This window comes from Rhinichthys klamathensis, unplaced genomic scaffold, assembly GCF_029890125.1.
Source record: "Rhinichthys klamathensis goyatoka isolate OS25496 unplaced genomic scaffold, OSU_Roscu_1.1 h1tg000554l_1, whole genome shotgun sequence".
NCBI lineage: Eukaryota > Metazoa > Chordata > Actinopteri > Cypriniformes > Leuciscidae > Rhinichthys > Rhinichthys klamathensis.
The window spans coordinates 898224-911628 of NW_026607023.1; the positions used below are offsets into that span (position 1 = coordinate 898224).

A 13405-nucleotide genomic window follows, 5' to 3' on the forward strand; every position below is an offset into this window, starting at 1 on the left:
CCAAAGCGCTTTACAATCATATCAGGAGTGTCTCCTCAACCACCAGCAGTGTGCAGCATCCACTTGGATGATGTGACGGCGCTAGTGCGCACACCGCACACCAGCTATAGGTGGGAGGAGAGCGAGTAATCGAGCCAATTCAGTGGATGGGGATTATTAGGAGGCCATTTTTGATAAAGGCCAATGGAGGGATTTTGGCCAAGACACCAGGGTAACACCCCTACTCTTTACGAGAAGTGCCATGGGATTTTTAATGACCACAGAGAGTCGGGACCTCGGTTTAACGTCTCATCCGAAGGACAGTCTAGTGTCCCCATCACTATACTGGGGCGTTAGGACCCACACAGACCACAGGGTGAGGAGCGCCCCCTGCTGGCCTCAACATGGTTTTCCCAGGAGTCTCCCATCCAGGTACTGACAGACTCAACCCTGCTCAGCTTAAGTGGGAAATCTTGGGCTACCGATGATATGGCTGCTGACAATTATGATGCCTCTACTAATTGGATTTTTTTACTAATTGGAGTTCTGTGCATAAAATAATTATATCCATTCATCATTGCAGTAGGCTATCATTTAAAACAGAACTAAATTGCAAATTAACTGAATGTTTTTATTTATCATTTAATAACAATTACAGAACATTAAAATATTACAACAACTTTTACATTTATGTGAACTTAAAAACAATATTCACATAAACTATTATAAATGTGTATTTAGTTGTGCCTAATATATAGTATTATTGGTTCTGTTTTTCTCTTTATCAGCTCTATGTGAATTGGTGGTCATTTATTTTCATGATAAATAAGGATTTAAAATTACTAGTTAAAAACATTTGGTATCAATATTATGGTAACTCTTTACAACAAGGTTCCATTTGTTCACATTTGTTAACTACATTAGTTAACACAAACTAACAAAAAAAAAATTCTTTACAAATAAAAGTTGTAACCGTCAATTTTAACTAATCGACCTGAGCTAACACAAACTAACAATGAACAGTTATTTTAACAATATTTTTAGTTAAGCTAAAGTTAACAAAGGTTAATACATATCTTAAGTGGATTGCTCAATGTTAGTTAATGCATTAACCAAAGTGAACTAATAAAATTGTGAAGAATTAGCCAATATGTTTATGCGAGAATCGATCATATGACATCTAGTAACACTAGCCAAAGGATGTGGGGGAAATACATTAGCATAGCTACTTTAATATTAATAAAAAAACAGATGCTGTGGTAATTGTGTTAGTTATTTTTTAATGCGTTAAACAGCAAATACAGTCATGGTCAGAATTATTGGCACCCTTGGTAAATGTGAACCTATTTTTGTGTGGATTTTGATGTTTGTTTTGGTTCCAGCCACATCCCATTATAAGTTTTCTAGCAGTGGCCGTCACGTTTCGATTTTTTATCTGTTGGTATTTGATTGAATCCATAATACCATGTATCTGAAAAAGATGTCCAGGACCTCCAGAAAAAAAAGTAGGCCCACACCATTAAAGATCCAGCGGTATATTTAACCGTGAACATGGGATACTTTTATCCCTGTTTTACCAAACACATCTAATGGGTTTACTGCCGAAAAGCTTTTTTTTTTTTCATCTGACCACAGAATCCGGTCCCTTTTGAAGCTCCAGTCGTGCCTGAACACTGAATATGGGGAGGAGATATGCAGTTGGTTTTTGGATGAGCGAGGAGTATGTCTTTTTCTTGAAACCCTCCCAAACAACATGTTTCTGACCCCCAAGACTCAACTAATCTCTGCAATTCTCCATCTGTGATCCTTGGAGAGTCTTTGGCCACTCAAACTCTCCTCCTCTCCCTGCATTAAGACCATACAGACACACGTCCTCTTCCTGACAGATTCATAACATCTTTAGTTGATTGGAACTTCTTAATTATTGCCCTGATGGTGGAAATGGGAATGATCAGTGCTTTCGCCATTTTTTTACAGCCACTTTTTATTTTTGATGCTCAACAATCAAAAAAAATTCCCAGCCCTAATTTGAATGCTTAAAAAAAATCCTTTATCAAAATCTAGTGTATTAGGTTTTAAATGATAAAACAATACATATACTGTGAAGAATTAATGAATCTAGTTACGACATGAGGGGAAATGACTTCATACATTCACTAAAAAGTTATTAGTTTAAGGTAATTAACTTGTAATCCTACTTTTTTTCATGTTATATAATGTTTTAAAATTGTCTTTAACATTTGAGTTCAGCCAACCAACGTGTTACAATTCGATTTTAGAAGTTTTTATTCTTCGGACCTTTGATGCTGTTATCTGTATGACTAATTGCAAGTACGAACACATGCAGATTTGCAGCAAACGCTATCAGTATTGATCAATTGTTTTTGCAATAATGAAACTTATTTGTACAAGCAAACTTAGTGAAGATGTGGCCTTCAGAAGCCCATCTAGAGGCCTGTTACTCAAAATCATTATGATCTTTCTTGGCATTTTGTCAGTGTCAGTTCCAGGAAATCAGGACAATATGACAAACATTATCAACCACATCTCAAGATATTCAGTGAGCGCGCTATAATCAGCCAATAAACGTCGCTTCGCTTACGATGCAAAAAAAAAAAACCTACATAGCCAAGTCTTGGCTTTTTGAGAGTGTATATATACACAGCGTACAGCAGAGAGGGAATCAAGTACCTCAGGCCTTCAAACAAGCAAAGTCTAGAGAAATCCAAGCAGACAGACAACATGATGAAGACTATTCTACTGCTCGCTGTCGCTGTAGTCGTCTCCGGTGCTCCTGCGAAAGAAGAAAAGACTTCTGTGAAAGAAGAAAAGACTTTATTGGGAGAGCTTTTGCGTAATCTTGGCGCCGCAATCAAAAACCTCCCAGTGGAGCACAAGGTAAGATTTAACTTTAGTATAGTAACTACAGTAAGCCAGAACTGTCTATACCTTTAGACACTGAGCCAGAGCATGATTGCAATATTCATTTTACCTGTTATTTCTAGGGGAAAGAAATCTTCCTGGAAGACCTGAAAATGGATGTCACGTGCTCTGAGGTGAGATGTTGACTATTCATTGACTCACAACTGTAACGTTAACAACTCCAGCATATTTATTTCATGGCCAGAGCCTGAGAAGCTTTTGTAGGTTTGTGAAAATTGTTTTTGTGGACTTTTGCTCGTCTCTTATGTGGGAACGTTTATGAGTCATTTAAAGTATTTGTGCTGCTTACATTTGAATTGAAAGGATTTGAGCCCTGGTCTTATCTGTGATGTCAATATCTTTGCAGGATGTGTTCTGCAAGGCTGAGCGAGAACTGAAGAAGGTTTCTGGGCTCAATAAATATGATGATTTCCGTACTGACAAGACACTAATGAGGGATTTACATATGTATAACAATGGGGTAAGTTGAACTCTGAAACATGATGTCTTTTCCGTTCAATATGTCCACCCTACCGGAGTTGAATAACCGTGGCGTTTGCTGTCTTTCAGACCACCTGCGATGACAAACCTGCTGATAAAGACTCAGTTCAAGTCATCCTGCATGACTTCTTGAAAAGCCTCAGGAAATGTGCCCAGAGTGCATACAGCAAAAAATAATTTATAAAAGATCGTATTTATTTTTTTTTGTCTTCATTAACATATTAGTTTGTTTACATTGACTGTAGCTGTAGTCTATATAATTCTGTACCTGAAGAAAATTTGCAAAAATGTATTTATCATTCTTAAATAAATTATGTTCTGATGTATTTTGTAAAGTACAGATTTTGTGCAGTATTTCTTTCAGTGGTTTAAAAATGTCTATCTTTTTTACTTGCACTGAAACATCAATTTATAGAGCATTACTGAGGTGTTTTTTTTTTTTTTTTTTTTACTGTAATAGATAAGGTGACCGTACAATATAATAAATACTAAAATACACAAGAAACTATTTGATTTATGTATCATGCGTCTTTATTTTATTGAATTAACTCGTGAAAATAATGAACTTTTATAATGCTTCTTAAAAAAGCTTCTATATAGGACTCTAGGGTTTTATGTTCGGAGCACTGTGAACTGGCCTTAAGGAGGAATGACTTAAACCATTACATAATTCTTTCATGTTTAACTGTTATTTCAATCTTTTGTAGTGTTTAAGTATTTTACGAGCTTTCAGCGAAATTTAATTCAAATTAAAAAAGGATCTGTATATGAAGTGCCTAAAATAACCTTTTTAAGGTTTTATGCAGAACCTTTTCTTCTAAGAGTGTACAAAACAGCAAAATTATTCAAAGAAATCATTGTGATACATATATAATCCGCAATCTTTGTATTTATTAAGACTAAAGATGCCTTTTTGGGTGGTTAACACTGATTAATAATTATGCACAAAGCTATTAATCATTCATTTATTCATTCAATACATAATTTATGCTTGTTAAATATTTCATGATATGTTCACTGTTAATAAGGGATTAGTGTATTTTTTCTTGAGGGTGTTGTCTGTGTTCCAGAGGACATATAATATCATGTGAAATGGATCACAGAAGCTTTGATACACTGATCAAATTCTAGAATATAGTATTCAATCTAGAATGCAAACAACGGTGCTATTAATTTTTTTTTTTTTTATCTACAGTTTACATACTGATATTGTATAGAAAACAATCACACCTGATATGGCTTTAGTGTTGCTTTATGCAGCTAAATTCACAGTTGTAACATTGTATCAGTATGTGTGTTCCCTGGGGATCAAACCCATGACCTGGGAGTTGCTAGTGCTATACTTAACCAGCTGAGCTACTTTTAGTGGGAAAAAATAAGCCTTAGTTACTTCAGAACACTTAAGCAACCATGTGTAGCAATGCCCTGGAAACCAACACAACACCTTAACATTGTGCCACCAACTTGCTCTATTCAAGTGCAAAATTGTCATTGTGTTGCTGTTCAATAGCACATACGCCCCCTTGCTTTTACATGTGCTCATAGCAGTGAAATGTAGACCAGTGTCCCATAGTGGGAGCTCAAGAGAACATGTGGAGCGATATATAACCACACTGCATGGGTGCATGTATTATTCAAAGGCAATTCAAGAGCCAAGTGTGCACACGTCCCACAATCCAGCACGCTTAAAGGGGCGCGAATGATCAGATACCTGTGCCTATCAGCCGCAGGGTCAACTCTATTACAGTCCTGGTGTCACGTAGCCTGGACTCGCTCACGAGTGTCTTTGCACATAGCAGGTATATGCTAATGCAATTCCCCTGACTCCTCACCAGGACACAGAATTAAGTGATTCAGGATTGCACGTAGCAATAAATGTTACAATTGTAAGCAAAAAGGATTTCCTTTTTGTCCTTCTGAAGTCCTTCTCAGCTTACGCAAGGACTCTTTGCAAACATTTTCTAGATTGCTTCAGAATTTGCAGTTTTGGTTTATGATAATACAATTTTAATATTGAAGTTAAAAATCTCCCTTTGACTTGCATTGATACATTTAGCGTTAAAATATGATAGGGATGATCCTATTATATTCAGAGTTAGTGAAAGTTACTTTTAAAAGTTATGTGTTACAATAATCCATTACTCCCTAAAAAAAAAGTAACTAATTACATAACTTAGTTACTTTTGATGGAAAGTAATGCATTTCTTTACTTTTGCGTAACTTTTTCTCACTGGGCTTGGCTTTCTTGTTTGTTTTTTAATAACACGCCAAACCAAAAGGGAAATGAATAAGTCTCAGGCTGAAGGAAATACAAATTCGTGTCTGTGAATTAAATAAAAAAATTAAACACAAATGTGATGTTAATCTAAAGTCATTTTTGCTTATATGGTTGAATTCGATCATCGAAGGTCAGCAGCAGAGACATTGATTAATAAAGTGAGATTAAATACATAAAGTATATATGTGTTATTTAACATGTAATAATTACAGGTTTGCAGGGGTTTTTTAACTCAGATATTTTGTTGTAAATTTTAAAAAGTATTACGTTACTTTAGTGGTAACTTGAAAAGAAATTATCGGGTTATGTAACTCGCATTACTTGTAATGCGTTACCCCTCAACACTGATTATATTTATCAAATTAAAATGTTCTTACATGCATTTTGTATACTGAATTTTGATCTGACAAAGCATTTCCATAGCTTTGCCTTATAGTTTTATAATAATTATCATTTCTACTTTGAAATTAATACCAGATAATCACTAGCATGTAATCACACAAATACTATTTGATTTGATTTTCTCTATTTTATCAAAATTATGACATTATCACTCACAATACTTTATCACTCACTGTCCTTACCTTAAAATACATATTTTAAATAAAAACTTTATTTTTTATTTTACAGTGTCCATTAAATGTTACATGTACTTACCGTAGTAATAACAGTAAGTTATGCATAATTACATGCAACTAACCCTCAACCAAATCCTAATCCTACCCTAAGCCATAAGTACATTAATATTACTCGGTATTTAAAAGTATAATTACTGTAACTGTACACTGTAATGGCACCTTAAAATAAAGTACCAAAAACTTTTATATGGTTCCACAAACATTTTGTCAACACAACTTTTTCTTAAAAAAAAAAATCTTAAAAAAAATTACAAAATCATAGCCTTCATGCTGAAGGCCTATAGGCTCTGGTGAGTTAAATAGTTAAAAAATAATCTTAATAGTACCCTGCGTAATAACACTTGAAAACAAATGGCTTCTGTGTTTAATTTAAACTGTAAGATGATTTGGTAAGATGATTTGTGTCGGTCTCATTCCATTCATTTAAAGTCAACGTGAAAACAAAATGGACAATTCTTATATATGTTTAATGGAATATAGCAGTATTTATCATAAATTATTTATCCATGCATATTAATACTAAAAGAATATGGAAACTTTTCATGACTTTAAATGTTAGAAATAGTTGTAATTATTTTACACTTTTTACATACGGTGTTAACCCATTTGCTACATAAATACTTGATTTATACATATAAACTTTAGTTTGTTTTAGTTTGTCTGTTCTGCATAGTGTTCAAGAAAATGTGTTTGATTATACACCGCTGACAGAAAACTTACGAGTTTCGCGAGAACAGATACATTCAATGGGGCTCTTTATTTAAAATAAAAAAAATAAAAAAATAAGTGCAAACACCATAGCATACAATGTGACATTCTAACCCGATCTCATAAGTAACTATTTTAGGATTTGGCGATTTCGGCTGACCTAACGCATACGATGTGGTTGTTAAGGAAACGTGAAAAAAAAAGATTGGGTGGGGGGGTTGGTTATCTAACTATGAAGAGACACCAGTAAGCAATTTAATAATTAATTAGCCACCAATTCGCCAAACCGTAAAATAGTTACGAATCGCCTTGATGAGCTTGACATTGAAGTATGAGCTACAAAGGGATTCTAACACAACGTTGAAGACGCGCCCAAAATTCACCTCTGAAGGACGGCCTCAAGTTTCCCGGTAACAGTATCCCCTTGGATAACCCTGTGAGTTATCGCGTGGAGACACCGCGGGCAAATGCCTAAGGTGTCTTGGCGTGTGATGATGATAGGAACGGACTAATAAAGCACATCGGGTTCGCGGTCTGCCTCCGCATTGGCTACATCTCATATGTTGCTGCTGGCGCTGTATGAATAATTAACGCCCCGGTGCCTTAACTCTGCCGTTCTCGTACGGAGACTCGGAGTGTCGGCCCGAGAACAACCGCTTGTCCCGCAGAGGGAGAGGGGGTTCGCTACATCTTCCAGGAGACCTCCACCCTCATTCTGTCAGATCTTCTTTGCTCTGAAATAAAAACATGAATTCACTTTCTCTCTCTGTCTTTCTCAGACACGCATGTCTAAACCCAAGTTCTCAAGTAGGCTAGCTATCATAAATATAAAAGTAGCCTATAGTTCTTTAAATAGCCATTTTAGAGTTTGTTGCTTAAATTTGAACATTAAAAGGTTCCGCACGCGCTTCTGTAGATCTAGAAATGTAGAAGGTTTTTTTGTTGGAATTTATAAAACATCCTGAAAAGCGTTTTTGCTATATTTTTTAATACTTTACGTAGTCCTATTGTCAGTCATAATTTCCATATATAGTTAGATTTTTTTATTATTTTTTTTTATTTCCCCAAACAAATGCCCCTGTATGAAATAAGAAATCGAATTACATGAATTCACTATTAGGCTATAGGCTAGTTCCCCTGCGATTTCCTTGAATTGTCGAGTTACTAAAACGTTATTCCAATCCATTTAGAGTTCTTGAGGATTTCTATTAAGGATTGCCTATACGAAACAAATAAAAAGAGCTGTGTTCAGTTGATTATAGGCTATGGGTGTTTCATGGGTTTCAAATTGCATCCCTTTCGATTTTTTTAATGGGAAACCGGTGATGAAAACTCAAATAGCCTGAACTGAAGCAACAGTTCTTTGAACATTACTCTGAAACACACCATAGGTTGTTCCTTATATGACACATGAGTTCCTGGCCTATAGGCCTCTTTCAGTAGATCATCAATAATTTAGTCCCCACCACTGGCCACATGCCCTGCTCTGTGCTCAACTTAGATTGGTTTACATCGTTGTTTGAGGGTTATGATATAAAAAAGTATTACCGATCTTAATTATTCATGATCCGCCTTCCCCAATGAATTTAACCCTCCTTCATAATCCCATTAGTTTAACTACTTAAATTTGGACTGATGATCGTTCTTGGCAAGCAGGAAAGATTATAATTTAGGCTTTGGGGGGAATTGCAGTGCTATTAGGCCTATAGTTACGTATTTTAAACCCTTTAACACTTCTTTGGAGAACAAATCAAAATAAATGCGAATTCTGAATAGGCTTAAGAATTTAATGTTATGCTTAAAAAGTAGCCTATTTAATAAATGCTAAAACGCATTTGTGCAACATAACATTGTCATGCAATTACCCAATTACAAATAAAGGAAAAAACATAACCCGCACTGACACGAGGCTATACATTTGAGCATTAGTTATTGTTTTACTGTATAGCCGTTTTCAAACCTTTAGCCTAGTTTTGTTTTGTTTTGTTTTGTTTTTCAAATAAGAGGAAAATAACTAAAACGTTTAGGCCTATATAAAATAAAACACCGTACACGACTATTTAACATTTTGTGTAATGTAAAAAAAACAACATTTTTAAACTGAAGTAGCCTACTTGTGAACTGTTCGGCTCTAAAAATGTCAAAATGAACTAACTCTTAATTTAGTCAAACAAAATGATTAACGGAAACTAGGCCTGTATATCAAATGTATCAACCTTTTTACTTTAATTTAATTTAAACATACCAACACTTAAATAATAACTAACTTTCTTAAGATGATAGGCTATCTATCTATTTGTTGTTGTTATTATTATTATCATCTATACAGTAATGCAATGTAAATCTACAACGACATCGTCTTTAACATAACTTCACAATTACTTCTTGAAACATGACAGTGAACCAACGAGCATCGTCTTACCTTGAACAGCGCCTCTTCTCCTTCCCTTGAGCCTGTAAGAAGCGTTTCCTGACTAACAACTCTCCCTTCAGCTCTCTGCCTGTTTTATACCAATATACAATTAATATTGCATCGCCATTACTTAATAATTTCAAATCCCACTCTGCACAAAAGCCGTGACAGACATTTATTATTCAGCGGTGTCTCATTCTTAAAGTTGGAAAACCAGAGATAGAAAAGGGTAAAATAGCCTAGTTAACGTTGGCTTGAATTTTTCTTTTTGTTCTCTCTATAATATTCTTTAAATTAGGTGGTGATTGGTCTATATTATTTCATTGATGTTTAATCACAATTGAACTGAAGCTTATTAATAAAACAACGCATGTCTTAAAAATTAATGATATTACAAGGATTTTGACGCGAGTTGCTTTCGTTGTATATTGTTTATGTAAGATGAAAATGGTGCATATATTTATAAAAAATACAGTATTGTTTTTTATTTCTTTTCTCCTATGACGTGATACGAAACCAGAAGACACGTTGTCCTGTTTTTTATTAATGTATTTATTTTATGTGTAATTAAAAATAATAATAAAAAAGTCCACAGAGGTTTTGAAAAAAATCAACAATTTATTAAATAACATTCAAAGTCACACATTTTGTAAAGTGGAGTTTAAAGTGAGAGTGATTGCAGTGGCTACATTAATGCAAATCAAATAGCAGCATTCTTTACACCATCAGTTTTTGCATATTAGGATCCCTTCGACTGATGATCGAAAAATATAAATATAAAATATATATTTAGTGACATTTTGTGAGAACGTGATTTCCACCATGTATGCAGTCACATCTGACAAGACATTCAAACGAATATTACAAACGCTATACACAAATTTCAATGGACATTTCATGTGATAGCCTACTATCGTAACTTGTGCGCAATTCGTATATTAATATAAATAAGTCTTTAAATACCAAAAACACACGTACACACTTCAAAATATAATTTCACGTGTGATAATACTGAAACAAAGTTTTTTAGTAGCCGTTCAGTTAGTCTCCTATAAATGTATTCAGAGTTTGGTTATTTCAAATCAAAGCTTTTAAGGATTAAACAGTATTGCTTTATAATGTAGTGGTAAATTAATATTTATTTTGATTTACTAAAATAAAAAATACATTACGATGCCCATGTTACACAGTGCATGTTGCTTTATAACCATAACGACGTGTAATCACAATCAGCTTCATAAAATAATTACACATTAAGTGCTCCATGTTTTTCATTAGTTGTACTAAGTTGCTCGTATAGCTAAATACAAAGTAACATGAACTCTGTAATGTAAACTGTGATCACAGATTAATTAATATAATTTCAAGTTTGTTTAAAAGGTCAAAGTGTGCGAATTATTCACTGGCCTTCGGTGGATTGAAGCATTTCACTAACATTCGGGTTGAGGTTTCTCGACCTCGCACAAACCAAATTGCTGTAACTTTTGAGGTTAAACTGAAAAGTAAAAATGCAGATCCTTTACACAGAAACCGTGTGTTTTGAACTGTGAGGGGGAGTCGAGCTTATAGGTACAGACCCCATGGATTAATTCGCACACTGGTTACATCAATTGGAGGCAATATGAAATGTCTTTATAGGCGTATAATGCTTAAAAGAAGAAATTTAGATCCCTGTGGTGTTCCTAAAATGTCTCCTTTGCTCTAACAGCATTAGTGCACTGCTGAATATTTCATCCGTTTCTGTTTTTGCCGTTGATTGCAGAACCAAACCCGAACCACGTTCTTCTTTAGATCCAACTTCTCCGCGATTGCCGCGATTTTCTCCGACGACGGTCGCGGTTGGATGGCGAAATACGCCTCGAGCGATCGCTTCTCCGGAGCCGCGATGGACGTTCGCTTTCGTTTCCTCTCGTTCCCGTTAAAAAGGTCCGGTTTCCCGTTTTTCTCCCGGTAAGCCGCTTCAGCCTCCTCCAGCCAGGCTTGGAGAACGGGTTTGAGGGCGATCATGTTGTTGTGGGAAAGCGTTAGGGACTCGAACCTGCAGATGGTGCTCTGGCTCAGCGAGCCGACCCCCGGTATCTTGAGGTTGGCGAGGGCAGAGCCCACATCAGCCTGGGTCACTCCGAGCTTTATCCTCCGCTGCTTGAACCTCTCCGCGAACGCCTCCAGCTCTCTGGGATCGGACTCCACGTCGTTGACGCACGCCATCCCGTTGTGGACCGACAGGGCGTGCGGGTGGCCCATGGCCATGGCTTGGTGTAAGTGACCCATTTGCAGGTGGTGCTGGTGGGCTTGAGTGCTCATCTCCGGCGGCGCACCCATGCCGCTGACCGATAAACTCGAGGAAATGTGGTCGAGCAGATCCCCCTCCAGGGTCTGGTGGCTGAGGTGGTGGTGGTGGTGGTGGTGCGAGGGCAGGTTGGATGACGGGTGGGATATGGGCACTGTGGACGAAGAAGAGGTGCAGGGCACGCTGCTCATGGTATGGTAGGTGACGTCCGTCTTGAAAGGGTGACTCTTGCCGTGACTGTGAGACACCAGGTCAGCCGCTGCCAGAGCTTCAGCGCGGGCCAGCAGACTCTCATCAAAGCCGCTGAATATATTGCCCTGGAGCTGCAGGGAAGAGCGCGCATATGGAAGTCAGTGGGGAATTGTGTCAACTCTGGATTAAAGAACATTCCCAAGCACCCTCCTCAAAAGCACAGGTCATAAAAATTAATATGAAAGCAGCAGCTTTGCTTGGATAGGCATGTGGGTGAGGGAGAGAGGGAGTCAGGGGGAAAGAAAGGAGAGGCTGGAGAGGGAGGGATGGAAGCTGGAGCAACTCAAAACACCTCAAAGTGACAGAATGGAGACAATACGAGGAGTTTAGCGCGAGACGTACCTGCGGGGCAGGTAGACACACCCGCCGCATGCCCTCGGAGCTCGGGTGCAGCGCAGGGTGCATGGAGAAGTGCTGCTTGCCGTTCATGGCCATCATCTTCGGTGCGCACCTTGCAGGTGAGTGGACCTGACATGGAGGCGACGCGGCGCTCTGGCTCGACGCTCCTCGTGTGTGCGGTTTCCATTGGCAGCGCCTCCCGGGCTCTACACACACGCACACACACTCCTCACACACACCGCCCTCCCGCCTCCACCTGTTCCTCTATTCAATTTACAAGAAAGCGTAAGCTTCTGGATACTTACCACATGAAAAATGTTAGCCAGTATTTCAATAGTTTAACTCATCAGCGAAGTGATAAAAAAAAAAAAAATGATACGACTACTATTATTGATAATATTTTTTATCTTCTTTAATTTATTTTCAATTATTTTATTTTTCCTATTTAATTGACATGAAATTTATGTCAATATGTTTATTGTAATTTATTTTCATTTCATGTTAATGTACTTTGTTTAAAATGTAAACGGAATTGATAATTAAATGTTATTGTTATTAATTTGTATTATTCATTTGCGATAACTATATATATAATAACAATGTTAAATGCATTATATATGTTATAATATTATTATTATTATTTGTGATTTTAAAAATGGAAAAACAGTTCTTAAACTTAGTTTTATAAATTTCACAATAATAATAATTAGGTAATTTGTGGTTTTGTATTGCCAATATTGTATCTCCTGAACTTGTAATTTCACAGTACATCAAATGTAATGGATAATTATTGAACATTTTTGTCTATTTTAATGCGCAGGAAGACCAATAATTTTCAGCTTACATTATTTCCATTTATTGTATAGAAATAGGCCTATGCTGTGTAGAATATTAGTAAAATACTAAATGTATATATGAGCCGGGGGTTTTGAATTAAACTTTTTGAATTTGAAGATCAAGGTATATATTCTATTTACTGCGGACATCTTCATCCTGTTCAAAAGTTTAATGCTTAATGCATTGTGTTCCTCCTGGAGCATCAGTAAATGTTTGAACTGTTTTATTAGTTGTGTTTGAGTCCCTCA

The 13405-nt window shown here is 36.4% G+C and overlaps 2 protein-coding genes across 2 annotated transcripts; one reads left to right on the forward strand and one right to left on the reverse strand.

Annotated features, from left to right (window-relative positions):
- Positions 1 to 2457: 2457 nt before the first annotated feature.
- On the forward strand, positions 2458 to 3834 carry il13 (interleukin 13). The gene is made up of 4 exons (XM_056239134.1): positions 2458 to 2877; positions 2985 to 3035; positions 3269 to 3382; positions 3472 to 3834. Exons 1-4 carry the CDS (start codon positions 2722 to 2724, stop codon positions 3577 to 3579), a joined length of 429 nt encoding a protein of 142 aa, XP_056095109.1. The 5' UTR covers positions 2458 to 2721; the 3' UTR covers positions 3580 to 3834.
- A 7171-nt stretch (positions 3835 to 11005) lies between these two features.
- On the reverse strand, positions 11006 to 12522 carry pou4f3 (POU class 4 homeobox 3). The gene is made up of 2 exons (XM_056239130.1): positions 12324 to 12522; positions 11006 to 12052 (listed from the first exon to the last, which is right to left on the reverse strand). Exons 1-2 carry the CDS (start codon positions 12417 to 12419, stop codon positions 11150 to 11152), a joined length of 999 nt encoding a protein of 332 aa, XP_056095105.1. The 5' UTR covers positions 12420 to 12522; the 3' UTR covers positions 11006 to 11149.
- Between the last annotated feature and the right edge of the window lie 883 nt (positions 12523 to 13405).

Coding starts and splice junctions, on each gene's coding strand:
- il13 (XM_056239134.1), top strand. CDS start 2,722: ATGATGAAGACTATTCTACTGCTCGCTGTCGCTGTAGTCGTCTCCGGT. Junction 3,036..3,268: donor TGGATGTCACGTGCTCTGAG/GTGAGATGTTGA, acceptor ATATCTTTGCAG/GATGTGTTCTGCAAGGCTGA. Junction 3,383..3,471: donor TACATATGTATAACAATGGG/GTAAGTTGAACT, acceptor GCTGTCTTTCAG/ACCACCTGCGATGACAAACC.
- pou4f3 (XM_056239130.1), bottom strand. CDS start 12,419: ATGATGGCCATGAACGGCAAGCAGCACTTCTCCATGCACCCTGCGCTG. Junction 12,053..12,323: donor TGTGTCTACCTGCCCCGCAG/GTACGTCTCGCG, acceptor TCTTCCCTGCAG/CTCCAGGGCAATATATTCAG.